Source organism: Akanthomyces muscarius, chromosome 5 (genome assembly GCF_028009165.1).
Source record: "Akanthomyces muscarius strain Ve6 chromosome 5, whole genome shotgun sequence".
Lineage (NCBI taxonomy): Eukaryota > Fungi > Ascomycota > Sordariomycetes > Hypocreales > Cordycipitaceae > Akanthomyces > Akanthomyces muscarius.
In genome coordinates this window covers 513,119-540,308 of record NC_079245.1, presented here as the reverse complement: position 1 = coordinate 540,308, position 27,190 = coordinate 513,119, and the positions used below count along the sequence as shown (strand labels likewise).

The following is a 27,190-nucleotide window of genomic DNA, read 5'->3' as shown; positions in this document are numbered from 1 at the left end:
TATGCTTGATTCTCCTGCGCACGCACATCGTTGATTAGCGATTGAGCTCGGCAGCTAGCTCCGAAAGGCGGCGCAAATCGCAGCTGCGAGGACAAGCATCTTCCTTATTAGTGACCACACCCGGCTCTACCACTAGACAGTTTGTCGGCTATTCGTAATTGACGTGCGCGACTCTGGTCAAGATGAATCTAGATTATAAAACTGGTTTTCACGAGCACTTTGTGAAGTGCGAGAACTGGAAGACTCCGATTATGGAGGAGAAAAATCAAGAGTATTATATTCCGACAGTGCTCAGTCCTAACAAGGCTGCGCAAATGGGCGACTAGATTTAGCATGGAATAAGGCTGATGGAAGGAAACACGCTTCTTAAATTGCGCAATATGGTCGTCAACACAATTAAGGCTGCCTGACCAGGCATTCACAAAAGCTATGTTATTAGGCGGTTAAGGTAGTAAGAGCGGGCTAGAGGCGGAACCCGAGGGGGCCAGTAAAACCGTGGATGGACATAATAAACTGAGTAAAAGGCCCCTTGAACCTCAGTCCCCCAGATCTGGAGTGGTGTTTTGCCCACGCTACTGCCCGCATATAATTCCGCTCAACGTCAGCATCAATAAGAAACCTTGAAGTGCTAGTTCCATAATGCCTCGAATCTCTTCATGTTTGCCGTCCTATTCTTCAACAAATTTGTCTCCCAGAGCGGCAGTAGCCGCGGTCTGGCGCCGGTCGTTGCGGGCTGCGTGCTTCCAAACAACGTCTCGGCCTTTCCACCCCATCACACCACCACCACGATCAACAACGACAATTGATGACCCATTAGACGGTCGCGCTGGCATCACGGCCTCTCTCGTGCAGCGCTTGATAGATTCTCAGTTTCCTCGTTGGAGCGGCTTGCCCGTGAAACCCGTCGCAGAGGATGGTCAGGATAACCGCACGTATCGCCTCGGCCGTAGTCTGACGGCAAGGCTACCCACGGCCGCTGCCTACGAGCAAGGCGTCGCCAAGGAGGATCGATGGCTAGAAGAGCTGGCACTCGCCCTGCCCCTGGAGATCCCGTCGGTCAAGGCCCGCGGACGACCCGGGCAAGGCTACCCATATGCGTGGTCCGTTCGGGGATGGATCCCAGGTGCCACCTTGGAATCGCGGCAGGAAGAAGTCGCTGACTGGGATGCGATCGCCGCTTCGCTCGGTCAGTTTATCCAGGCGCTTCAGAAGTGCGACGCGACCGACGGGCCAGTCGCCGGGGCCCACTGCTGGTTTCGTGGCTGCTCGTTGCATCGTTATCATGACGAGACGATGCAGGCCCTGGCGGCAGTGCGCTCCGACTCGAGATTCTCGTCTGCTGCGGCCGCTGCAGCTCAGGTATGGACGGCTGCCTTGGCCGAAAAGGAGTGGGAGAAGCCCCCCGTGTGGTTTCATGGCGATTTGTCGGCGGCCAACTTGCTCGTCGGGGACGACGGATACCTCGTCGCCGTGATTGACTTTGGAACTTGCGGCGTTGGCGACCCAGCCTGCGATTTGGTTCCGGCCTGGACAGTCTTTGCGGGCTCGGCCCGTCGGCGATTCAAGGATGCAGTCGCGCAGGACGCTGCTACTTGGGCACGCGCTAGAGGCTGGGCATTGTGGAAGGGTTTGATCACGTTAGCTGATGAGACCAGGACACTTCAGGCGCGTAGCAAGGCGTTTGCTGTAGTTGGAAGCGTCATTCAGGACCATCAGCTTCACTTGACTTAGACGTGGCGGTTTGGAGACTCACATACAACATTTGCAGAATCGATGCTCGGGTTCAAAACTCAACTCAGTACTACGTCTAGTAGTGGCATAATCAACGCTTCGCTATTAGCCCGCGCAAAGCTGCTGGCAAAACCCCGACGGAACTTTGCTAGAACGGTTGTCATCTTCACACAGACATTACCTTTTCAACATCCCACCACCACCTTTCCTCTACTAGCATATGTCGCGCAAATACCTTGGTGTATTAGCATGATTTGTGCTTAATAGATAATACACCTTAGCGAATTGAAAAGCTGGCAGAGACAGTTCCCGACATCGGTGCAGTGCGGATGGCGGGGCTGGAGCAATATTGTCAATCTCTATGCCGTGCTAACCCTCAAAAGAGGGGGTATACATAAATATAATGTTGAGACGCCAAAGGATGTATCCCATGAAACAAGGGAACGTCGCGAACCTTCGTGTTCTTGCAGCTGGCGGATTCATCTGTCCTTGAGGATCTCGCCCAAGGCCAAGACTTTGCGTGTCCCAGGACTGCGATGAAGATGTAGCCTTTAATTCTGTACGACTGCTACTATACTCTATATGCCTTCTGCACCTTTAACGCAGTAACTATGCACTTTCGGAGGTTTCACCCACTATAATAAGGCATAGCAAAGCCTGAGTTAAGGACCGGGTCCGCCAACAAAGCGTGGTACTGCACCGTTCTAAAAGCAGGTGTCGGCAAGGTTCTAGTTATAACGTTACGCCACAGTTTGCACATGCCTTGCAATCTAGACCAGCGAAGTACATCATACTAATTCCTGCCGCAGGAAGATAGCCCTAGCAGAGATATGAGATACAAAATGCAAAATTCCAGGAGACTGATATGGCAAGAGGTATTGTGCCCCTCGTAATAAGAAGGTAAACGTAGGAACTGTCGAGTTCGAATCACGTAGTTAGTGGATTATCAGCCGCGCCCCAGAGCACATTGCTACTGAATAGGCCTATACGACAGGCTCAGAACTGCCTCAAGATAAAAGTTCACAAACGTTTTTTCTCTCTTGCATTTCTCTCTTGCATTTCTCTCCTACATTTCTGCTCTTCCAACTTGGGTGGTCGCCGTGGATAATAACATTTTTCTATGTATACCATTGGTGCAAGAGAACTTAGCTCCTGCCACTAGCCTAACGTTATTTCTAAATTCCTAGGTGAGGGAAGAATAAGGCTCTCGTTGGAGCAATGTCGACTCAACTGTAGCCTTGTCGCCTTCGCTGGAATTCTTTATATGCTGAGTAAGGTCGAGACTGCTTACGTGCGACTACGCAATCGACCAAACGTGCGGCGACATTGCAGATGTGGGTAGATACAAATATGGTTAGAAACATGGACGAAGTTAAAGAAAAAAAAAAAAAAAAAAAAAAAAAAAAAAAGAAGTTAACCGCTGGACGGGTGGTTAGTCTGCTTTCAATACCACTCCAGTGATTTGGGTGAGCGGCGACAGAGATCCGTGGCTACACGCCACTGTTTCCTCTCCCGACCGTCCCGGCGGTCCGCTGAAAGGCACTGAAGAATCCCCTGTATATATGCTCAGGGGCGCCTCGCATTGCGGCAACTATTATCCCGAGAACATGAGCTATAACGACGACGCCACGATTTTCTTTCAGGGCGTTTCTTCGTATATGAAGAGATGGGTTTCTGAATTTACGAGCAGAAGAATATTACATCACCTTAGACGACAAATAAATATCCTCGTTCTTTGGCACCTCGTTTATGAACGTCTGCTAGTCTACAGATCTTTATGCAGCCCGAGAGCGGACGCTACTTCGACTTCAGCGCACTACAGGCTCACTTCATATTCTGCCAGGCGACGAGTAGCAATCACGTATTGTGTTTAAAAGCAAATTTGAATGTTTATATACGTCCAAATTCCGACCTCGTGCCTTACGTATCCAATCTTGTGATTTTAACCCTGCTCTCGCCAAGAGCAAAAATTGCTGGTCGTCGAGGACATGCAGTGGCGTCTTACTGGAGCCAGTCTAAGAGTTGCGAAATGGTCTGTCCGTCCTGCCCGTATGTCTGCCTGTCAGCCCCAGCTCTACAACTTGGACCACAGTCGCATATCGACCACAGATCAATAGATATACATAAGTAACCGAGCTAAGCAAAACTGTTGTCCTCGGAGAATCCTTTCACTGCGCGTGACCGTGCCACCTGACCCATGGTGGGTCTTAAAGGAAACGGAATAGCTGAGCGCCCTTTTCAACAAGCACATTACCAGACACTGACTTGTTCAACTATCAAGCGCATTCGTGAAGACTCATCTGCTCTCAGTCCTACAATCATGCTCCCTCCCTCGCTGAAGCTCAACTATACTCCCGGCGAGATATTCGTCAGGGCAGAGAAACTAGTTCAACAACTTCACCATGGCATTGATGAACTTTTAAAATCTGTTACGACCCGAGACTCGACCTTTGAAAACACTGTTGTTCCAATAGGCCATATCTTCAACGAACTAGACGAGGGGCTGGCCCCCATTCAGTTACTTGAGAGTGTCTCTCCCTTGGCTGATGTGCGAACCGCCGCGTCCGAAGCAGCGCAGCGCGTTCTGACAGCGATCGAGATTGTTTACCAATCTGAAGGTGTCTTTGAATTAATCGACAGTGTCAAGCAGGCGAGACCACGACATTTGGACGAAGAGGCGGAGAGATTGCTGTCTGTTTTACATGAACAATGTATAGACCATGGACTGAAGTTGCCCGCGGAAAAACGAAATAGTCTAGCGAAACTTACGAGGCGCTGCTCGGAGCTTACAGCCGATTTTATAAAGAATCTGGGACTTGATCCAGGGAGCCTTTGGTTCTATGAAGACGAATTGAACGGCTTGTCGAAAGCAACTCTTGGAGGATTGGACAGCAATGACTTGGGCCAACGATGCGTTCACCTCTACAGAACGACAGCAACCGTCGTTCTCAGGCAGTGCAAGGTCGAGAAAACCCGCCGGAGGATTTTTGCCGCCCGAGAACAGCTTTATTTCGAAAATGTCGCTCTATTTAAGAACATAGTTCTGATTAGAGACGAGTCGGCGCGCATGCTCGGCTACTCGTCGTACCACCAGCAACTTGTGCATCGTCGAATGATGAAGTCTCCCCAAGCAGTCATGACATTCCTCGATGATATCGGTCGGCAACTTCAGCCGTTGGTGGCGAAGGAATTGGAAACAATGCAGGAGTTGAGCAGCAATGGCAACCCGATTCACCTCTGGGATTTTCCTTTCTACCACGAAAAAATGCTCCTGGACCGATACGTGGAAAAGGACTTGGCGGCCGAGTATTTCCCGACAGATTTCGTGCTGCCTAGGATGTTGAGCATCTTCGAAAGGTTATTCTCGCTGCAAATTACTGAGTTGATCGATAGAAGTGATGTGGAGGTGTGGCATGAGGACGTCAAAGTGTTTCGCGTGGTGGACTTGGTAGACCAGACTTTTGTCGGGTTCCTATATACGGACTTGTATCCGAGGGTAGGCAAGTACAATCATGCTGCAAACTTTCCTGTCCGACCAGTAAGTCTGCATTTTTGTACATGGCATCAAGTTTTTTTTTTCGATTGGGACTCGACGGCTTACAAAGTTTGCTTTTACAGAGCTACACTGACAGGCACGGTAAGTATGTTCCCAGCGCTACGGCCTTGATATGTAACGTGCCCGCTCCTACCGAAGATGCCCCATCTCTATTGCAGCATTCCGACGTGGTAACCATATTCCATGAACTTGGGCACGGTGGGTAATGTGCGGAACCGACAGATACCTCGCTCCGCGCTAAACTTTCTCTTTGAAGGAATGCATGACTTGATGGGCCGCACAAAATACGCCATGTTTCACGGATGGCGTGGCAGACGAGACTTTATTGAAGCACCTAGCCAGCTCCTTGAATTTTGGTGTTGGCTTCCTGAGACCTTGAAGAGTATGAGCTGCCACTACTCGCATCTGTCGAAACAGTATAGAGGCCAATGGAAACGCCAAAACCCGGAGGCAGCAAATATGCCCGAAGAAAAAATACCCAATGCGTTCGTCACGGCACTCGTTGCGGCGAAGATGCTGAATGTGGGTCTTTCCACTGCTCGTCAAGTTGGATTGGCATTATTCGACATGAAGGTTTATAACCCAGCATCTCATAAAGAACTTGAGGACTTGGACATTGCAAAGGAATACTACGCCTGCATAAGTAAGATTTCCGGCCTGCAGGGACTGGAAGACGGGAGCGTTAAAGGACATGGGTATTGCACCACGCCTCACTTTGTCTATGGTCAGGAGGCAAATTACTACAGTTACACGTCGTGAGTGTTATATCGTTCTGGTTGAAACCTGGACGTGTCCTCGATGAGCCGGTTCCCCATGCTTACAAGGTGTTAGAACTCGAATGCTGGCAGCGGATATCTGGAGGACATGTTTCGTCAAGGACCCTCTGAGCGCACAAGCAGGCCTGCGATACAGACAGATGGTGTTAGACAAAGGCGGCAGCATGGACGAAAAGGAGATGCTTACCGCCTATCTTGGACGAGAGCCAAATTTAGATGCCTTTTTGGAGAGCATCGGTATTCTCAATGCTGTGGTATGATGGCGCGCCGGTCAAAGCAACGGAGTCCATCTTGTGCACGCAGGTGATCAGGATAATGCTTAGACCTGGCAAGCAAGCTCTTCAAGATTAAATCGATGTCGAGCAGCAGTCACAGCAAGAAGAATCACTTGACTAGAAGTAGGCGGTTTCGGGCTGAGACGAAGGCCGGGCGTTGCAGCGTGCGCGTCGAACGTTGCTTATAGGGGGTGGATTCGATAAACCACCCAAAATGCCTGATAAAGTGCATAATGATAAACATCCATCAGTTTTTGCGCTGTATCTATTTTCTGTATGATGCTCGAGGGCAGGTCGTCGAAGGTGACTAGTTCGCTATGTAGCTCGCTATGGATCTACGTCAAGGCCATTTAGGGAACCCTCCGAGCGAAATGAGGTCACGTAGCTATCTGCAGTGGCTTTCAGTCTAGCAACTCGGCGCCTGCAGTAACTCCGAACATCACCGCCGAAATAATGGGTAGTTGCTGCGGACGATCAGTACTAGGCTGGGAGCGGGTACTGCTGCCTTTGCAGCTCGGTGATGTTTGCAGCTCGGTGATGTTTGCGTTTTCAACATAACAATGCGCAAGTGCATACTCTGCAGTACTCCAAATTATTCTTCCGTCTCCCCCAAAATTGAAACTTTCCTTCTTCTGCTGACTTGGTCATCTGTCCAGCAAACCGGCCAGAAACATCATGGTAAGTAGCTGGCGGCCTGTGGTTCAGTAGAGTTTAGTGACTAAGACCGCCGCGAAAGGAGCCGCCAGTGACGGAAAAGAACTTTGTCACCGTGCAGAGCACCCTTCCAAGTTTACCATATCCTCTCGTATCGGACCGCAGGCACATCAAGAGCGGGCGGCTGCTTATCCGTGAGCACCGCGCTAGCGACCTCGAGGCCCTCTATGAGCTACGACGGCAGCCCGAAGTGATGGCGTACACACACAAGGGCGTCGTAGACTTGGACCGCGCGGAAACACAAGCTTGGCTAGTAAAGAAGCTAGCGCCACAAGGCAATGAAAACTTTGACTTTGTCATTGCAGATGCCGATACAGACGTTCTCGTTGGAACGGGGGGCTGCCACCTGCGGGCCGGAAAGGTCGGATGGCCTGAGCTCGGATATATGCTCCGCAAAGAGGCGCAAGGCAAGGGCTATGCGACCGAGTTTGTCAACGCGTTCCTGGAAGCCTACTGGGCGCTGCCGAGAATGCAGACAGACGTCGCGGTAGATGTCGAGACGATCGATCGACATGAGAACATGGGCGGCGCCAAGGAGTGTATCGTGGCCATCACCCAGGCGCGCAACAAGGCTAGCCACAATGTGCTTCGTAAAACGGGATGGAAGCTTGTCAAGGCGTTTGAGGAACCCGACAGGTTCCCAAAGAATGATGGGGACATGGTTACGCTGTACGTGTGGACGTTGACGAAGTCTTCAAAGGCAGCCACAGATTGCGCTCGAAAAGTTTGAATGCAACACACCGAGTCGGTAAGAGCTACATTTTAAGGTCGTTTAGGTAGTGGGGCTTGGCACACAACGGCCTACTGACTCAATTGTTTCACTGCCGTAACCGCGCCTGAGACGATGATCTTGGCTTACTCGTGTCGAACAGCCTCTGCGTGGATGGCTGCGAGGTGACTGGCTCGGCCCGGTTATCAACACTACGTGTAGCATAATATGGACATTCAAGACACAAGGTCATCAACTACCAGAGAATCAAGAAATCATTCCATCATAAGGACAGCTATTTGACAGCAGTATGAGGGTGAAGACTTGGGCACAAAAAGTGTCGCGCTTAGTATGCTAGGCGCTAGTACATAGTGTAAAGTACAATTTAGTTTTTTTAAACAGTTATTATACTATTATTAGTCCTATATCTAGTTAAGCTCTTCACCTTGCATTATAATTCAATAGACCTTTACTTTACGATATTACCCTCTCTTTTAATTTTTAATGCTCTATAGAGTGAGTCTATTTACCTTGATCCTTATTAACGGTCCATAACAAGCATGGCGTTCTATCGGCATGCAATCCACAAAGTAACCAGCATTGCACCATGTGCATTAGGACTTTAGATTTTGTGAGTTTCTTCTACTGCCTGCACTGTTATGTCCTGCTCAAGGTTTACTAGAGAAGCTTTGGAGCCTATTTCCTAGGCGTGCCAAAACTTGACAACAGTCCAGCCTAGTCGCTCCAAACGCCTTGCGAAGCTAATGCACTCGCGTTCCTCCTCGGCGATTTGCTTGTCTTGTGGGGTGTCTGGTGATGCGAACGCCAACCCTGCAGCAGCGTGAAATTGCCATTGCATGGTGTTTGGTGCGGGGTAATGACAGACTCTGCAGCCTCGTCAGTAAGCCAGTGCTGCGGTTCTCCCATGTGCATTTCCAAGCAGAGCAGCATCGAAGTTTTGCTTTTATGACTGCGTCATAAAAGCTCTTGACTTATAAGGAGCATCTTGGGCACATTTCGCGAAATTTCCGAGGGCGAGAGAAGCAAAAATGGAGCATCGAGTCCCGTCCTCGCATCCAAACCACCTTGAAAGCTGTAGCGCCACTTACAATGATCCTGCCTCCCCGCCGTCCCTGAAATCTCGCGTGAGGATCAACCGGAAACCAGTTGCACCCTCTCACAACATTCTGCCAGGGGATGCGAAACAGAACCATGCTAAGCAGTACATTGCTCTCAGCCCAACTGATACTGACGACTCAGGACCTGGCTCAGGGTCAAAGGCGCAGAGAAAGCCCGGGGTACTTTCTTTGTGGAAGTGGGAGTCGCTTTCTATTTTGGCCAGTGTCACGAGCTTCATCTCCATTGTTGTCGTTCTTCGCGTTTATCAGGACCAGTTACTCGCAGACTGGAAGATTCCGATACCCATCAATGCCGTCGTCGCCATCTTGTCCTCGCTCTTCAAAGGCTCGCTTGCTTTACCCGTGACTGAAGGTGCGGGGCAGCTCATCATCTTGCTATGATTTCAAGTATGGGGCTTACATATTACACAGGAATCAGTCAGCTCAAGTGGCTCTGGTTCTCTCGTCAGTCACGCAGCCTCGTCGACCTTGACACATACGACAAGGCAAGTCGCGGTCCATGGGGCGCCACCGTCATGCTGCTCAAGCAGTTCCAACGCGCAGGCTCCATGGACCTCCTCGCTAGCTTTGGCGCACTCCTGGTTCTCACTGCCCTTGTCGTAGATCCCTTCTCCCAGGCGACTGTCGCACTCAAGCCCTGCTGGCGCGAGGCAGATCAAGAAGCCGCCATACCCCGCGCCAACAACTACAATGCGTTTGGGCGAGCCTACAGCCCCGGGGGCGTCTTCACTCTCGACGCGCCCATGGCTCTCGCCGCGTACATGGGCGTGCTGCACCCGCCTGCTAACAGCTCCGTCAGCGTGCCCGTCACGTGCAGCACAAGGAACTGCACGTTTGCTAGTGATCACGGTGCTACGTTTACCACATTAGGAATGTGCACGCTCGTCTGGGACATATCCGACGAGGTGAAAGCAGGCTTTGGACTCTCGAACTGGAACTATTCGATTCCCTACAATGCAACCCTTTCCCCGGGGAGGTTGATGGACACGAATTGGATCCAGGTGCCCATCAACTCCTTCCCCGCGGGCATCAAAGAGCATGAAGGATTTAACAGCATAAGAGACGTGCAGCTGATTGCCATCGGTTTTGCGGATCCTAGCTGTAAAAAGATGAGCTGCAGCCCCTGGCCCGAGGACTTAGTTGTTGTTGCCTTTATATTTTCCTTCATCCCATGCGTGCAAACCTTTGCAGCGAGCTTTACCGACGGCGTATACTGGGAGAAGAAGCTGGACGAGCAGTTTCTGTTATCCGCAGAGCGGGACACCAACTACTCGCTCGCCCTCAATGGCTCCTTTCATGGTGATGGCAAATGGAAGCTGTGCACTGGAACAGAGAACAAGACGGATACTAACACGGTTGCGTGGTATAACCCATCCGCAGAGAGCGACATGGATTCGGGAGAGTCACCACACGTCACCTGGTATCCGCACGAGTGTGTATACACAATGGGATGGGCTGCAGCCTCGGCGCTCTCGCAATTCATTGGCCCCATCAAGCTTTTCGAACAAGGCCGTCTGGAAACGGATGAAAAAGACGGCCTCTACGGGGACGTGTGGCTGCAAAGGCTGTGGAACAATGGCCACATGAGTGTCGACAGCGTCTCCAAGTTTGCCGAGGGCATGGCCCTCGCCATCTCCACCCAGATGCGCACCAATCCTTCCGACAGCGACAGTCTGCGACAGCAGCGCGGGACGGCCTGGAAGACGGAAACATGCATCACCGTGAAATGGAAGTACCTGAGCTTCCTCGCCACCCTGCTGCTGCTCGAAATGCTCTTCTTCTTCATGGTGATTGTCGCAAACCACAGGAGCAGCTGGGGCGCGGGCTGGAAGTCGTCGACGCTGGCCGTCGCGTTTCAGAATGTGGGGAGCACGTTTGACTGTCAGGACTGCGCGAGGCCTTCGACGGAGCTTAGCGAGGACCTGCATGAAGCCGCGGCACACGTCCAGGTGGCCTTTACCGCCGTGGATGGGCGGTGGCAGCTGAAAAGAGAGTCGGGCTATGGAGCGGAGGACCATGCCTACGCAGCAAGACGCCGCTGCTCAGCAGGGTCTTCCGGGCACGCCTCCCAAGAGCCCAGGGTTTGATTCTGCCAATGCGTCTGATGCTATCGATTGCGCCGGCGACAGAGTTCCGACTGTCGGTTGAATCACCCTATTCATGCCACAAAAAGTGTCGCACTTGTTAGGCTAAGCGCTAGCATATAGTGCAGAGTAGTTCGCGGTTCATCCAACTCACCCTATCTTCATTAGCACTGTATTTGCGCCCTCTATCCCGTATGCAAACTTGAAAGACCCCTACTCCAGGACGTTGCCTCTCTTTCGGTCTTGCAATAACTTACTTTGTGGAGCAAGTCCATCCACGTTAGCCCTCATCCGGATTGCCTTCCAATCCGTCCCCATGGCTAGGGCTTCCGGATCTGGGACAAGTCCTTCGCACAACAATCCCAGAGGGGCGCATGGCCGCGGTCCCTCCATCTTAAACATCGACGGGCGCGTAAACCAGACCCGGTCCCGAGTTGATCCCCGATCTCACCAAGAGGTACCGGGGCTGCGCCTTGCCCGCATTGATTGGGCCGTATATGTGGGCAGAAGCGGGCGACTACGGATCCTGGGCTAAGAATCCGGAGTTCGGACAACTTGTCGCGGCGGGTGGATTGGCTCCGGCATGCCAGAAACCCCGAATCGGCTCACTGTCGCGCGGAAAAAAAAAAAAAAAAAAAAGGCAATTACCCACACCTTAGCGGGTTGGTTATCACCCCTTTCTATTCAACAAGGCTTGAACATGACGTAGAAAGGCGCTTTTCATAGTCCGGACACTTCCCAATCAGCCATCGGTCCTGCCGCAATACACACAAGGCTACGAAATTGGCACGGCTAGTCCCACCTCTTTCTCTCTTCTTATAATCCAATTGCGCCGCCCGATTTAACGCGTCTCTCGTTCTAGTCCTTCTGCGTTTTATTCCCATCATCAACCTGCGCGCAGACAAACGCCAATCGCCTCTCCCAGATACACATCCGCGTGAAATATGCTGTCTAGCATCATTACCCGCGCGCGGCCCACGGCCACCATTGCCAAGCTCGCCGGCGGCGTCTTCGTCGCTGGCTTCGCAGCCAAATACACAATGGGCATGGCGCATGCCGAATCACCGCAGCCACCGTCACCGCCGCCGAACAAGGTCTTTGGACGCGCTGGCCTGGCGCTCGTGTCGCTGGTGCTGGAAGATGCGCAAATGGTCAACCACAACACTCGGCGCCTGCGGTTTCGCTTCGAGGACAAGGAGGCTGTCAGTGGATTGCCATTGACGTGTCAGTTTACGCCCTGTTCAATTTCTTCCTAAAAAACATGCTAATGATTATGTATAGCGGCTTTGTTGACGTATGCGTGGCCCAAGGGCAGCTGGACACCTGTGCTTCGACCGTACACGCCCATTACGCCAGCAGGTAAGCCGCGGGCCCATTTCCCACATTTCCCTTCTTTTTTTCCTTCCTTTCCAAAACTAACAATTTTGTGCTCCCTGCGCAGATGAGACTGGGCATCTAGACCTGCTCGTCAAGCAGTACCCCGACGGCAAGTCCAGCACGCACCTGCACGGCCTGCAGCCCGGCCAGACGCTCTTCTTCGTCGCGCCCCTCGCCGGCCACCGCTGGCAGGCCAACTCGTACAAGCACGTCACCCTCATCGCCGGCGGCGCCGGCATCACGCCCATCTACCAGCTCGCGCGCGGCATCCTCGACAACCCGGCCGACAAGACGGCCGTGACGGTCGTCTTTGGCGTCAACAGCGACCGCGACGTGCTCTTCCAAAAGGAGTTTGACGCGTACCAGGCCAGGTTCCCGGGGCGGTTCCGCGCCGTGTACACGGTGAGCGAGCCGGTCGCGGACTCGCCGCACCGCAAGGGCCGCGTGACGCGGGAGCTCCTGGAGGAGGTGGCGCCGAGGCCGGGGCCGGAGAGCATGGTGTTTGTGAGCGGCCCGCCGGGGATGGAGACGGCGCTGGTGGGATCGCGAACGGAAAAGGGGGTGCTGGAGAAGTATGGATACAGCAAGGCGCAGATTTACCAGTTTTGATGGGAAAAGGGTGAGATGTCCCTTGTGATTTACCACGTTAAATAGCATAATACATGTAAAATATAATGTCACGCTCTGCACGACGGAGTCTACTCATACCATCGACACAGCATAAAGATGAAACTTCTTGTCATTGGCTATATACAATTTCCATTCTCTTGGTATAAATTCATTCCCCATCTCATTTACACACATCCCTTAGATGTACACAAAGAAGCTCTTCTCGCCCTCCTTGGGCGCCACCCTCGCCCTCCTCATAATCCCATCCTCACACGCCAGGCGTATCCTCTCCGCCGTCGCCGGGCTCTCCAGCCTCAACAAGCCCTTTTCATCCGCATCATCCCCCACCACAGCCTCGACACCCTCCGCCCTTCTTGCCGCCTTGAGCGCATCCCGTATCGCAAAGAAGACCGCGCTGCCCAAGAACAGCGGCGGCTCGCCGACGCCGCGACTGCGCTGAATGGTGCGGAGCTCCTTCCACTCGACGTCTTTCAGGAGCGAGACGTTGAAGCGCTGCGGAATGTCGCGGAAGCCGGGAATCTTGTACGCGCCGGGTCCGCGGGTGAAGAGGTTGCCGGCCATGGGCCCGCCGCGCAGCCACAGCGACTCCTCCATGGTGAAGAGCCCCAGGCCCTGCACAAACGCGCCCTGGATCTGGCCGTAGTCGATGGCCGGGTTGATGGACTGGCCGACGTCCATCTTGATGTCCGTCTCGAGGCACGTCCACGAGCCCGTCAGCAGGTCCACCTCGACCTCGGAGGCGGCGACGCCCTGGGTAAAGTAAAAGAACATCTTGCCCTTGTTCTCGGTCCACGAGTAGCCAATCTCGGGCGTCTTGTAGAAACCCTGCGCGGAGAGGTTGACGCGGTCAAAGTAGGCCGCGTGCGCAATGTCCTTCATCGATGCGCCCTTGCCGAGCTTCTCGCGGTACGGCGCGAGACGCTCGTTGAGCTGCTCGCAGGCGTTGTACACGGCGAAGCCGTTCAGGTCAGACGAGGCCGACGCCGCCGTGGCAGAGGCGTTGGCGACGGTGTTGGTCGCCGTCTCGGAGATGAAGACATTGTCGAGCGGCACGTTGAGCGCCTGCGCCGCAATCATGGTCATCTTGGTGTGCAGGCCCTGGCCCATTTCTGTGCCGCCGTGCGCGACCAGCACCGAGCCGTCGTGGTAGATGTGCACCAGCGCGCCGGCCTGGTTCAGCCACAGCGCCGTAAACGAGATGCCAAACTTGGTCGGGATGATGGACAGGCCCCTCTTGCGCCACTTGTTCTCGAGGTTGAACTCGGCAATGGCGCGGCGCCGCTCCGTGTAGCGGAAGCCGTCGTACACTTGCTTGTACATGAGAGGCACGTGCCAGTCCTGTAGCATCTGGTTAAAGTGCGTCTCCTCGTGGTGCTTGTAAAAGTTGATTTCGCGCAGCGTCTCGACGGCCATGCCCAAACGGTCAGCCACCTCCTCCATGTACGTCTCAGCGATGAACATGCCCTGGGGGCCGCCGAAGCCGCGGAACGCCGTGTTGGAGACCGTGTTGGTCTTGCAGACGCGGCCGCGGACAAACACGTTGGGGATGCTGTAGCAGCCGTCCGAGTGCGTCATGGCGCGCTCGCAGACGGCGGTACTCAGATCAAAAGTCCAGCCGGCGTTGTTGTAGATGGACAGGTCCAGGGCCTGGAGCTTGCCGTCCTTGTTGACGCCGACCTTGTAGTGGGCGAGGAAGGGGTGACGCTGGCCCATGGTCAGCATGTCCTCTTCGCGAGTGAGCATGCATCGCACAGGGCGCTTCGTCTTCTTGGCGGCCAGGGCCACGACGGAGCTGAGAATGACGGAGCGCGATTCCTTGCCGCCAAAGCCGCCGCCGAGTCTCTTGACACGGACGACGACTTTGTTGGCCGCCACGCCGCAGGTTCGGGCCGCAAACACTTGCGTCTCGTTGGCGTTCTGTGTGCTGGCAAAAATCTCAATGGCGCCATCTTCAGGCGATGGAACAGCCAAGCAAGCATTCGTCTCAAGATAGAAATGCTCCTGGCCGCCCATTCTGACCTTGCCGGTAAAGACGTGGTCGCAGTTCTTGAACGCCTCCTCAGTATTGCCCTTTTTAATCTCTCGGTACACAGGGTGGAAGCTTTCCTGCTCGATGGCCTCCTCCATGGTGAGTACGCAAGGCAGCGTCTCATATTCCACCTTGACCGCCCGAGCAGCTTCCGACGCCTTGGTGGCAGAGGTGGCCAGGATCATGGCAATGGCCTGACCAGCGGTAAACACCTCACCTTCAGCAAAAAAACGCTCATCAAAGTGTGGCGGGCCAAACTTGTTGGCCTCCTCATCGGGCATGTCTTTCGCATCGATGTAGTCGACCACGCCAGGCATATCAAGAGCCTTGGAATAGTCGACCGACAAGATCTTGGCGCGGGCTTTCGTCGACAATACCCAGCATCCATAGAGCTCATTCTTCATCTGGGGAATGTCGTCGGTGTACTGGGCTTCACCGGTAGTCTGCTTCAGGGCGGCAACATGAGGATTCGATTTGCCTGTCACCTCGAGCTCGTATTTCTGCGCCGACTGGTGGTCAATCTTGCCCTCGGACAATTCTCTCTCAATTTCGTCCACTGCCTGCTTGTCCACATTCTTGCCGCTCAGAGCAGACAAGCAGTCGTGGTAGAATCTGTAAAAGAAGCCAAAGGCGAGTGCCTTGCGGTACGAGGCCATGCCGCCAGGGACACTAAACTGCATGTCGAATTCACGACCGAGCGCATCCATGACGCCCTCGAGCGTTTCGAGTTCGGCAAAAGGCTTCCCGATGAGGTATTCCTCGGCCGCCTTGGCTGAGACTGTCGTGGCCGCCATGCCGCCATAGATGAGGTTCGACTCCTGGACAATTCCAGCATCGTCCAGCTTCACGCGCAGAGCGCTTGTGACAATGGCAATGTCGTCATCCTTTCTCTTGGCCTGCTTGTAGGTGCGGTAAAACTCGCCCTTGGCGGCAGTAACTGGGATACGGATGGACGCAATGATGGCATCAGGAGCCAGTGCTGTCTTGCGATAGCCGGTAAAGAATTGTGACATGTGGATCTCAGTCTCTTCGGTGGCGGACTTGGCGATGAGCACCGCGTTGGCTCCCCAGAGCGAGGGGTTCAAGTCGGAGATCGGCGATGCCGTGACTAGATTACCGGCCGGTGTGCCGACATTGCGGATCTGTCTGCCCGCAAAGTATTTCAGCTGCTTCAGGATGCCTTCAAACACTTGGCCGCGCGCTGGTCCGTAGTGCTCCATGGCCGTCTCGCAGAGCTTCTCCAGGTCCGTCAGGGTGACGTTGCCACCGACCTCCATGTGGTCGTCGTTGAACTTGTATTGTCTCAGCTCGGCAATATCACCGACGTAGACTGATACAGGGTACTGCAGCGCCTTGAACTTGATTTCGATCTGGGTCTCGGTGCTGCCGCCGATAATCTTGGCCTGGGGGTAGACGCTCTTGATCTGCAGCAGCTGGTCAAGCGTGACGGGACGGTACCAGGTCTTCTTCTTGGTGCCAAAAGCCAGCGGCCGCATGTCGTGCTTTTTGAGCTGCGGCGGGAAGATGAGCTCGGTGTCTGGGTTGTACTCGATGAAGCCGGGCGGGGTGAAGCGTTTGATGGGCTGGTCGTCCTTCATCTTGTCCATGCAGCATCCACCGTTGGCAGGACCATTGCCATTGTCCATGCAGCAGCCACTGCCGTTTTGCTTGCCATTAGCGCCATTCGTGCCATTGACGCCATTTTCTCCGTTTGTCCCATTGGTACTCGTTCCATTCGCACCATTGGCGTCGCCGTTTGTCTTGTCCATGCAGCAGCCTCCGTTCGCCGCCGCCTGGCCGCAGCCCTTCTTGACGCTGAAAGTCTGCGCCGCGTCCAGGATGGGGCGGTATCCCGTGCAGCGGCACAGGTTCCCGTCAAAGGCCTCCTCGACGTCGTGCTCCGTCGGGGCGTCGTTGTTGCGCAGCAACGCGTACAGGCTCATGACGATGCCGGGCGTGCAGAAGCCGCACTGGCTGCCGTTGCCGACGGCGACGCGCTCCTGGGTCGGGTGCGGGCGCTTGGTGTTGCCGATGCCCTCGATGGTGATGACGTGCTTGCCGTCGAGGCTGACGAGGGGCGCGAGGCAGGCGTTGACCGAGGCGTGGTAGATTTCGCGCGTGGTGGGGTTGAACTGGGAGACGACGATTGTGCAGGCGCCGCAGCCGCCTTCGCCGCAGCCGCTGTGTGAATTTGTCAGAACGTATTCATCAATCAGGCAGGAAGTGGTGTGTCGGAGAGGGGAGCGTACAGTTTGGTGCCGGTGAGGCCGATGCCGCGGAGATACTCGAGGACGGTGACTTCGGGATCAATGTCGTCGAGAACGACCTTGGTGCCGTTGAGGTAGAACCGCAGAGTGCCGTCAAACTCGGCGGTCAGAGCGGCAAGGTCGGCGGCCTTGGGCTCGTTCTTGACGTCGACGGCGCTGGGGGCCATGTTCAACGTCGTGGGACAGCCGGGCTGTCACTGATATGCGAGGGGTGGCGATTTAGTACGGCATAGAAGCCTGCAAGTGGCTGTCCGTTCTTTTCAAGCTGGACTTGAAAGAGGACGGAAGTAAAGTTGGACGCTGATATGCAAATTGTAGATGTAGAAAAAAAAATAAGGCCAGGATAATGCAGAGCCGGGGCAAAGGTCGAGAACAAAGTCGTGGGGGATGTGGGATGGGGACGGGGTCCAGTTGGAGATTTGTAGGTTGCAGCGCCACGCTAGAGGCACTGATAGCGGTGCGACACCCCACAAACGGGAGGATAGCGGCGTGGTCCTATAGCGAGCGGCTAAGGTGGCGGGGATTGTACCTGGTGTGCAGCCGTTAAAACATTCCAGAAAAAAAAACTGTTGATCTCGTTAGTCTGTCTCCTGTTACCTTGTCTTGAAACGCAAGCAGCCGTCAACCGAAAAGTACCAATCCTCGTGGCAAATGCATGCAGGCAGGCATGCAGGCAGGCAGGCAGGCAGATGCAGCTGATGCCCAATATCTCCAGAATGATTGGAGCATCTCCGTCTCTGCTTTACTGCTAAGTTAACTAGCGGGTGGCGAGCAGCTGCGGGGGCCTCGTCGGCGGGGTCCAGCGGAGAGCCCTGCAGCCTCGCCTCCAGCAGCGCCCCCCTCTGCCCCTTCAGCGGTCGCAGGCCCGCAGGGGGACTGTCTGCAATCGCCAGCTGGCGTCGGCCGGCTCCGGGCTCGCCTTTTCGGGCCCCTCCATCCGCCACCCCGCCGCCGCTATCAACGTCGACGATTACCCTGCCACGCCGGCATTGGAAATATTCTCTCAGAATAGTCTTATTCTTCTACCGTTCTTTCGGAGTTTATCGGATCAAATGGAGCCTTTTACCCCAGGTATTGGGGCCGCAATCAAACGTCCATACGAGCATGCCCAGGTACCCGCCACAGCATATTCCACGCCTTGCTGCTCTACCCCAGACTCAGTCAGGCCCAGTTCAATAACACCAAAGGTAGATCTATACACCATCTTGAAACTCTACATCGGCTCCTCTTTATCCCTCAATTTGGCCGCGCATCACCCTTGCCACAGCCCATCTCTACTCCTCCCTCATGTACTTCTTCAGCCCTCGCAGCCTATTCTTCGCCTCCTCCAGCACACTGTCCTCCTTGCACACCGCGAACCGGATGTAGTCCTCGGCGAGGTGCGCATTCGCATCCGTGTAAAACTCTGTCGGCGGAATCGCCGCCACGCCCACCTCCTGGATCAGAAACCACGCGAGCTTAAAGTCCCGCGGCCGGCTCGCCACGTGCGGCGGAAACGGGTAGTCGGCCGGCACCTTGACCTTGGCCATGTTGACCAGCACAAAGTAGCCGCCCTCGGGCTCAGAGTACGGCAGGCCCAGCTCGCCCCAGACCTCGTTGAAGCGGTCCATCTTGCCCTTCATCTCGGTAATGGTCGAGGCCCAGAAGCCTTGCTTGTCGGCCTGCTCGAACCCCACGGCGCAGGCTTCCTGGAGCGGCGACACGGACGAGTAGCAGATGCGCGTGTGCGCGGCGGAGACGTACTTGATGAGGTGCTCCGGGCCAATAAGCCAGCCTAGAAACGATTGTCAGCACCTTCATTGTCCCGGGCTCAAGAGGCGTGGTAACGGCGCATACCGACGCGCCAGCCCGTGGCGTAAAAGTTCTTGCCCGCAGAGCCCACGGTCAGCGTCAGCCGCTCAACCTCGGGCGAGAGCGTTGCGATTCGCGTAAACGGCACATAGTAGAGCTTGTCGTACACTTCGTCCGACAGGATGATGATTTCATTCTTGACGCACAGGTCCGCAATCTTTTGCAGCTCGTCCTTGGAAAAGACCTTGCCCACGGGGTTGTCTGTCCACGTTAGCGCTCCTTGCCACCATTCCTTTTATCAAGGGGCATGCGTACGAGGCGTGTTGATGACAATCATCTTGGTCTTGGGCGTAATCGCCTGTTCCAGCTCATCAAAGTCCACCGTCCAGTCCGCCGCCGATGACGTCGTCGTCGCGCCCGTGGCCGGTGGGTGCAGCGGCACATAGACAATCTTGCCACCCGGCATCTGAATATTCGAAATGTACCTGTTCCATTCGTTAGCCTCCCTCCCACCATTTCCCGTCCGTCCTGCTTTCTCTCCCCCACGTACTGGTCGAAAAAGGGCTCAAAGATGATGACCTCGTCGCCCTCCTCCAGAAACGCCATGAACGCGCTCAGCATGCCCTCGTTGGCGCCCGTCGTAATCGTCACCTCCGTCTCCGGGTCAATCGTCCGCCCCCAGAACGGCGTGTACGAGTCGGCAATGGCCTTCTTCAGCCGCGGCCGGCCCTTGGTCGGCGAGTACTGGTTGCAGTCGACCCGGTCGAGCGCCTCCTTGGCCGCGTCGAGAATGAACTTGGGCGGGTTGTAGCCAAAGAAGCCCTGGCCCATGTTGACAATCGGCTGCTTGGGCGAGGCGGCGGCCGCTTCGTTGATGATGGACCTGGGGTATGGTCAGTGGGCGCTCGCTCTTCCCCCATCTTCGCCGGCCGGTATGAGTAGGCTTGGCCGGGTCATGCGAGGCAAACTCACCAGACATCTTGCTTCTGCCCAGACACCCGCGCCGCGGGCTTGAGCTTGCCGGAGAGGTTCATGGTTGCGCAAAGCCCCCTGGTCGTGGTGCGGAGCGCAGTCGGAGAAATCGACGTGGTAGCAGCGGCGAGCTTGCAAACAAGAGAACGAGTCGGCGCAGCAAATGCAGACATTCGTAGAATATCGAACTCGGGGGCCGCAAGCTTCAGCAGCGGTGTAGAGAATGCGCGGTGTCGTACGATTTAATTGCGCAACTTTGTCGACGCGAACCGCAACCTGATGTGACAATTGGCTTGGTGGGGGTTGCTTGGGGGAGCCCGTTATCGCAGCTCCAGCCAAGCTAGGCCTTCCGTAGCCGAGCCTTTACTAATAAGCTGCAAGCACGCAATCGCTCCACGTTCGACATGTAATGCAAATAATAGTTGATGCAAGTCATCAGTAGCACATGGTATTTAAAGCAAGGTAATTTAAAACAATCTACTGAAATCGATTGAGCAAAATGTCCCGTTCTAGGGAAAGGTAAACAGTACACGAGCCAACACTGTCTGGCTACTCTACAGCCGTCCCCGGCATAGACATACCCACGTCTGGCCACAGGAGCATTCAAGCGAAAAGGAATGATGACCCGAATGAAACAAGAACAATGACAAAAAAAATTGACTCGCTTGTTGCGCCGTGGCACCCCTATTACGCGCCATCAGCGCGTCAGTCCGTTTCATAGTATATTATACGTCCCAAAACCTTCCAACGCCGAGTAAAAAAAGCAAGAAAACAGCCCAGTCATCAAAAGAGGTAGGTATCAATCAAGCAAAGCAAATCGTCATCTTCATCGCCAGCGTATAATTCATTGGCGCGATTGCCTCTAATTTGTCGTCGTCCCTTGTTGTGAGGCCCGTCGCAGATTTAGCATCATGTTGTCGACAAATTCCATAGATTCTCGGCCCGGGACATCAGCAAACTCTTGCTGCTCCATCCGCGTCTGGCTGCGGTGCAAGGTGAACGGCTTCGCAATAGTTGCCGATGAGCCAATATTCATACTGCTACTGCTTTCGGTGGTTTGCGTACTCTGCAGCGCCGATGTATGCTGTTGCGGCGTCGAGGCAAAGGATGGCAGCGGTACCGGCGTCGTAGATATCTTTGCTCCCTCAGTTTGCTTGGCAGACAGAGGTTGGCTTGGGGTCGCAACCACAGCTGGCGTCGCTGACAACGGCGATGCAGAAGCCGGCTGCGCCTGCTTCTGTGGTGCTGTCCGCGCCGGCGCACCCATAGCTGCGAGGAAGCCTGGTGGCAGGGGTACAGGCGACTGCTTCGCGGGAATTTTGTACGCCTTTGGCGGTGGTGTCGCCCTTGGTTGCTCCGTCTTCAGTGCTGGCACAGCAACGGGCTGCGGTCTGCCGTTCTGTGCTAAAGGTCGAGGCTTGCCATTCTGAGGGCTGCCCGCCTGTGGTGCTGATGAGGCGTAGCTCAGCCGGCGCATCATATCAGCCTGACTGCCTGTGGCCATCAGGCTGGCGCTGTGATTGTTTTCGTAGCCATTAATAAAGCCTCCATAGGTCGCATATGGCGTCCGATACCTGGATGGCTCTTTGTTGTAGTGGACCTGAAAGAATTGATATGTTTGATACACGGATGGGTGTACAGTGTACCTGGGTCCCTCTGGTGGCGCGTTCCAAGTAACCTGCGCAGGCTGGTGCTGGGCGGCCATATTGCTGTGTGGCTGTTGCACGGCGTGCATGCCAGCTGCTGCAGGAATAGCTCGGAATTGCTGCTGCGTATAAGGTCCGCCCACACCCATGTTCCCGGCATTCTGCGGCGGGATATAGCCCCCGTTGTATTGCTGGTAGGTGTACCCGCCGGCCATACCTTGTTGGCGGTACTGTCGGTGTTTGGGTGCAGTAACTGGCTTCGGGGGCTTCGGAATAGTATCCAAGAAGTTGCCTCGCGGGTTGTGTCTTCGGTTGGCAGCGTCTTCAGTGTATTGAGCCTTGGCCTCTGTTGAAGTTTGGCCAAGATAATGCCACATCTGATCTGGCTTGGCAAAGTCGACCTTGGCCTGATCCGTGTTAACCACCTTGTCATGCAGATTGAACTCGGCCCACGTGTATCCTCCAGCAAACTCATCGTCCTTGCGCGGCTTGTCGTCGTCCTGTCTCTTCGCATTGAGTCTGTTTCTCGCCTTTTCGGACGCAGGCAATGGTAGGGCGTTTGCTGAGGCTTTGGGTAAATGATAATCGGAGGGGTCGGGTACGAGAAGCCACTTCCATTCAATCTCAACACGCTCGCCACTAGGAACGATGCTAACGAGGAATGTCTCTTCATCAATGCGATTCTCAACGACGAGGCCTGCAAAGATGTCGCCCTTGGTGTACTGGAACTGACAGATTTCATCAGACTTGGCTGCCTTGGCTGCACGATGAATGCGCTCGTCGCACTCCAGTGCTATGCCGTCGAGCTTCTTATCTCTTCGAGTGCGATGGAAACGGCAGCTGAACTCGAATGCTTGTTCCTTGTACTCGACGCCATCTTGACCATAAACAGGAATATCTTGCTCTTCAATAAAGACACCAGCGGCAGCGGCGCATGTCGCGTGGTATGCTCGGGCGCATTTCTTCTGTGAGCATTGGAAGCAGGCGCCGCGCTTGGAGCGACAGAACAAGCACTTGAGATCCAGCCTGTCCCGGTGGACGTTGTTGACGTTGCACACGACGTCCTGTCCTTCCACTGTATCGATATATGTCTCAGGGATAAACAAGGCGCACATTCTGTGAGCCTTGCGGCCGTCGTTGGTAGGCAAAACATCCATGCCGACAAAGTCGTTGGGACACAGACAGCAAGGAGGGTCTGCCTTGGTCTTGAGTCGTAAGCGGACCTTTTTAATCTTCATCCTTGACCCGCCTTCTCCTGCACGTCTGCGCTTCCTTCCATCTTTGAACTTGACGCCACTGGACGGAGGCGAGGGCAGTCCTGACATGTCTTCGTCGTCATCGTCTTCGTCGTCCTCTGTCTCCTCGTAGTATTCTGGTGTCGGCTCACCGCGCAGCTTGCGCTCAATTTCGTAGACGTCAATCCAAACACTATCCTGGGCTTGTGAGCACTCGCACCGCTTTGCAATTTTGCCCATCGGAAGCCACGAGTCCAGAGCAAAGTTGACAGCCTCGGCACAGTTGTAGCCTAGGTTGTACCCAGAGTGGTAGCCGTAAGGGTAGGTGACGACGAACTCTCCGGGGTACGAGAGACATTTGTTGACGCGAATGCCATAGTGTGACAACAGGTGCTGAGGGGAAATCAGGTAACCCTTATGACGCAGAAACTGACTGCACGACTTGGCGTCCGCAGGCCAAATGCTCTTCATTGCCCTTTCGAACTTGGGAGCATCGGCTTGGGAGATGCTGTACCACTGTTTCGGTGCGCCAAAATGCAGATAGTTGATGCTGTACAGATCCACGTCCTCGAGATGCCAAGCGAATGTGGCTTTCCACATGCCAAGATAGAGGTATGCTGTGTTGACGCCAGGAATCTTGGTGCCAAGCACATCGAGAAGATTAGGTAGCTTGTTCAGATTCCAGGTGTCGGTAGCGTCGTCGAAGAGAGTTCCCATCATGTCGGCACCATACAGGGGAGCCGCATATGTCAGGGTCTTCCAGTACGCTCTCTCCAACTCTTCGCATCGCTCGGCAGTGTAGTCGGATATGTCCATCTTGTAGTCAAAATCCTTGAAGGCTTCCTCGTCGATAGCAACAGAGCCCTCACGGCGTCCATTCTTTCTGCGCGCTGATACCGACTGCGTCTTTTCTTTGGCAGGTTTGGCGCCTCCCATACGCCCGCCCATTCTGCCAGGCGGTGGAGCTGGCTCTTGCTCCGGCTCTAGCTCTGGCGCATCATGTTCGACGGATTGAACTACCTCGGGCTTTTCTTCTGCTGCTTCTTCGGGCCCTGCCTTGGGTGACACAGGCGTCATGGGTCGGTCCGCCTGTTCAGCGGGCGCCTCTCCGTGTCTGCCCTTATTCTTGGCAGGACGCCCGCGACCGCGCTTCTTGGGCGTCGATGTGCTGGGTTGTTTTGGGGCAGCGGGCTTTGGTCTGGAGGGTTTCGGCTTATTCGCGTTGGCTCGTCGCTCGCCTCGGCGCGCAGGCGGCTGGTGCTCGCTCTGGTCGCAGAGCTGTCGCCACTGGGGCAGGTTGTAGGATCGGCCGTGTAGAATATTGACCTGTCTGTAGGTTCCGTTGGAGCCCATGATGTCCTGCTTGATCGGTTCGCGGACGCGGATCTGCTTGACCAGGTCATCGAGCTTGGGCTGGTCATCCTTCCATTCCTGTGGTGGGATGATCTTGATAATGCCAGACGTCATGCCATAACTATCAACCTTTTTCATCTGTCGGGGGTCCTGGGGTTAGCGAAAGCGAGTCGTGGGGCAGAGGCAGTGCGGCGCAAGCACAGGCGGCGGGCAAACGCACGAATTTCTTAAAATCCTTAAATTGATCCATGGTCGGCTTGAATACGGGCACGGTGCCAGACCAATGATCTGGCAGCACCTCGCCAATGTCGTCTTGATCATCCTCGGCGGCAGGCGGCTCGGCCGAGGCGCTCAGACCGGGGGGGACGCTGTCGAGGGCGGGTTCATCCTCAAGTTCGCTGAGCTCGGAGTCGCTCGCATCCGATTTGACTGCGTTGTTGCTATCGGGTGGCGAGTGCAAAAAGTTGGGCTGCGACGGATTCGAACCCTCGGTCTGGTCCTTGGGTGCGTCGACCACGGGCGTAGTGTCGGTGGCGACGGTGACACTGTCGGTGTCCATGGCTGTGGAAAATGGGGGGCGTGAGGAAAAGAGCGGCGAGTTAAAACAAGGGCGAGCGAGGGGAATCAGGCGGCAGCCTGGGAGCTGTCCATCCGAGCGGAGAGCATAAGAATGCGCAAGCGCAGAAGGTGGTTGGTGGGCGGCGTGTGTTATCAATCTGCGAGGATTTGTTGTCTCGTCGTTTGATGGCGGTGCTGAGTGGTGGTGCTGCAGGTGTGTTGCTCGATCTGGGCCGGGGTAATGCAACGCTTGGTGGATGAACTTTGACTGGGCGGCAGCAGGCAGGCAGGCGAGCAGGGAGAGAGCAGCCACAGCAAGAGCCCAAGAACGACAGGCACGCGAGAATCTGGCTGGCACTGGCAGTGGCAGTGGCAACTGGCAATGCTGGGGGCCCCCTTGGCTCTGGGTGGCACCGTGGGCGTGTGGAGTCTGAGTTTTCAAGGCCGGCTGACTCAGTGGAGCTTCCCTTTTTGGTTTAGCCGCCTGTTGCAACCGTGCCCTGCCAGGTACGTACCGACCACCCACCCTTCTTACTGGTACTGGTACTGATACCAGGGGGCGCTGTCCATTCCTCCTCGCGAATATTCATCTGCTGTGGCTTTATTTCCTTGGTCGGCATGTGATGTCATTGGACAGGTAAAGATCTGATAAGTGTATGATGCGACAGGGAGACGCTGCTTTACCCCAACAACTGCGCAGGAGCAGCTCGGTCATTCGAAACGACAAATTTCAAGAAGAACCATTATATCATTGGCAAAGGTGAGCAAGTGTGGGTATTTTTGATGAAGCAGCCAGATATGCGAGTTGTTCTTTCAATAACGATAGCATCGCATCCCAGTGCCTACACTGCTCACTTGGCATCCGCCGGAATCACCCACCAGCACCCCAAACACCGCATCCCAAACCTCGTACTCTGCAAACTCCATCTTCCCTCTCGCCCACACACATCGCTTCCTCTATTAAAATCCCATTTCGCTCCTTGCCAAATCTCAACCACTTCGCAGCAGCGTCAACAGCAACGTGTTAGTCGTCATCTCCGTCCACGCCGCCACGAGGGCATCTAAAGTCTGGTGAATGTGGCGTAGCAACCCTGAGAGGGCTCTTGGAGTAGACTCCCTTTCATTCATCCCGATTGTCTTGCCGCGCACGCATCCTATTGCTCACACTTTTATAAAGTTAAAAGTATTTCTTACTTCCGTTCTTTTAATACTGACATAAGGGGGATGCTGTAGCAAAAGGGCAATTGAAATGAACGAGCACAGCCTGAAGACCGTGTTCCTCCGCTGGCCATGACTTCCAAGGAAAAGCACCACAATAAACTGGGGCCTCATAAGTACGAGGGCGAAAAATAATCGAGGCATTAATGAGAAAATAATGCGCAAAAACAAAAGCTCTCCGCCGGTGCGCTGTCGCAAAATGCAAAAAGGAAAGGTTCCAGGGGGAGTCGAACCCTCGCTGGCGGAATCAGAATCCGCAGTCATAACCGTTAGACCATGGAACCAATGAAGCGGTTATCCACTTCTCATGGGGGCGGTTGTTTGCCGGATGATGACGCCGCCCTTATTTTGTTTTAAGATCTGAACCCGTTGGTAGAACGTCCTGCTCAAGCTTCCCCAAAGCGTATTATGCAAAACGGGCTGGTCGAGGCAAACCACATCAACCAGAAACCCGCAATCTTGACTGCTGATTATTGTATTCTCCCCATCCATCATAAATTAGACTATCTCTTTCTCTCTAGACCCTTCACACTAATATTATTATGTTCATTCGCCCACCTCGCGGCCATGCAAGGCTAACGGTTTGTGAGTTACCCTGGGCCAGAGTCTAGGGTATGGCAGCTAGCGCATTGCCCATCTAAACTTGTAGCCAGAAACCTCAAAGTTTGACGGGAAAGAAGCGTAAAGAAATGTTATCACTGTAAAAAAAAAAAGAAGAGAGATCAACTTTTGTGGGTTGGTTTGGAGGCATAGCAACTCATCCCTCCAAAATGCGCTTGGCGAAGATGTCGCCGTCACGGTCCGTGTGATAGACGCTCCCAGCTAGCTCAGCTGTTCACTTGCGATAAGAGTGGTCCACCACCGGGCATCGTAAAGAAAATCTTAGCATGTATTTAAATGTAAAGTTTAAAACAGTTTGACTATGTTAGTTGAAGGTGGAAAGCTGAGTAAAATTCTTTTGAAAACATTTGTAAAAAAATCAAAGCCTACGAAGAAGGACAGCTCTGTTAGGCGAACAGATCTACGAAGTGCAGTATCACCGAGGTGGATGCCTGAACTCGATATCCTCTCTACCACGCATGCTCACGAACCTCCTTCAATCCTTGACTAAGCTACGATATCGGTACCAG

At 54.4% G+C, this 27,190-nt stretch overlaps 8 protein-coding genes across 8 annotated transcripts; 5 read left to right on the top strand and 3 right to left on the bottom strand.

Moving 5' to 3' along the window:
• Nucleotides 1–656: 656 nt before the first annotated feature.
• Nucleotides 657–1,731, top strand: LMH87_009440 (uncharacterized protein; the record flags this gene model as incomplete). The annotated part of the gene is made up of 2 exons (XM_056196433.1): nt 657–711; nt 818–1,731. 2 exons carry the CDS (start codon nt 657–659, stop codon nt 1,729–1,731), a joined length of 969 nt encoding a protein of 322 aa, XP_056053580.1.
• A 2,320-nt stretch (nt 1,732–4,051) lies between these two features.
• LMH87_009439 (uncharacterized protein) lies at nt 4,052–6,323 on the top strand (the record flags this gene model as incomplete). Its single annotated transcript, XM_056196432.1, has 7 exons — nt 4,052–4,279; nt 4,331–5,070; nt 5,125–5,269; nt 5,350–5,368; nt 5,426–5,485; nt 5,544–6,042; nt 6,119–6,323. 7 exons carry the CDS (start codon nt 4,052–4,054, stop codon nt 6,321–6,323), a joined length of 1,896 nt encoding a protein of 631 aa, XP_056053579.1.
• Nucleotides 6,324–7,013: 690 nt separating this feature from the next.
• LMH87_009438 (uncharacterized protein) lies at nt 7,014–7,782 on the top strand (the record flags this gene model as incomplete). Its single annotated transcript, XM_056196431.1, has 2 exons — nt 7,014–7,016; nt 7,075–7,782. 2 exons carry the CDS (start codon nt 7,014–7,016, stop codon nt 7,780–7,782), a joined length of 711 nt encoding a protein of 236 aa, XP_056053578.1.
• A 1,028-nt stretch (nt 7,783–8,810) lies between these two features.
• LMH87_009437 (uncharacterized protein) lies at nt 8,811–10,987 on the top strand (the record flags this gene model as incomplete). Its single annotated transcript, XM_056196430.1, has 2 exons — nt 8,811–9,252; nt 9,312–10,987. The coding sequence occupies 2 exons, from the start codon at nt 8,811–8,813 to the stop codon at nt 10,985–10,987; spliced, it is 2,118 nt and encodes a 705-aa protein (XP_056053577.1).
• A 941-nt stretch (nt 10,988–11,928) lies between these two features.
• Nucleotides 11,929–12,970, top strand: LMH87_009436 (uncharacterized protein; the record flags this gene model as incomplete). The annotated part of the gene is made up of 3 exons (XM_056196429.1): nt 11,929–12,208; nt 12,266–12,343; nt 12,426–12,970. 3 exons carry the CDS (start codon nt 11,929–11,931, stop codon nt 12,968–12,970), a joined length of 903 nt encoding a protein of 300 aa, XP_056053576.1.
• Nucleotides 12,971–13,168: 198 nt separating this feature from the next.
• LMH87_009435 (uncharacterized protein) lies at nt 13,169–17,454 on the bottom strand (the record flags this gene model as incomplete). Its single annotated transcript, XM_056196428.1, has 2 exons — nt 13,169–17,201; nt 17,270–17,454. 2 exons carry the CDS (start codon nt 17,452–17,454, stop codon nt 13,169–13,171), a joined length of 4,218 nt encoding a protein of 1,405 aa, XP_056053575.1.
• A 1,107-nt stretch (nt 17,455–18,561) lies between these two features.
• Nucleotides 18,562–20,112, bottom strand: LMH87_009434 (uncharacterized protein; the record flags this gene model as incomplete). The annotated part of the gene is made up of 5 exons (XM_056196427.1): nt 18,562–19,061; nt 19,124–19,339; nt 19,394–19,563; nt 19,629–19,961; nt 20,051–20,112. 5 exons carry the CDS (start codon nt 20,110–20,112, stop codon nt 18,562–18,564), a joined length of 1,281 nt encoding a protein of 426 aa, XP_056053574.1.
• Nucleotides 20,113–20,912: 800 nt separating this feature from the next.
• Nucleotides 20,913–24,843, bottom strand: LMH87_009433 (uncharacterized protein; the record flags this gene model as incomplete). Its single annotated transcript, XM_056196426.1, has 2 exons — nt 20,913–24,422; nt 24,505–24,843. The coding sequence occupies 2 exons, from the start codon at nt 24,841–24,843 to the stop codon at nt 20,913–20,915; spliced, it is 3,849 nt and encodes a 1,282-aa protein (XP_056053573.1).
• Nucleotides 24,844–27,190: the final 2,347 nt, after the last annotated feature.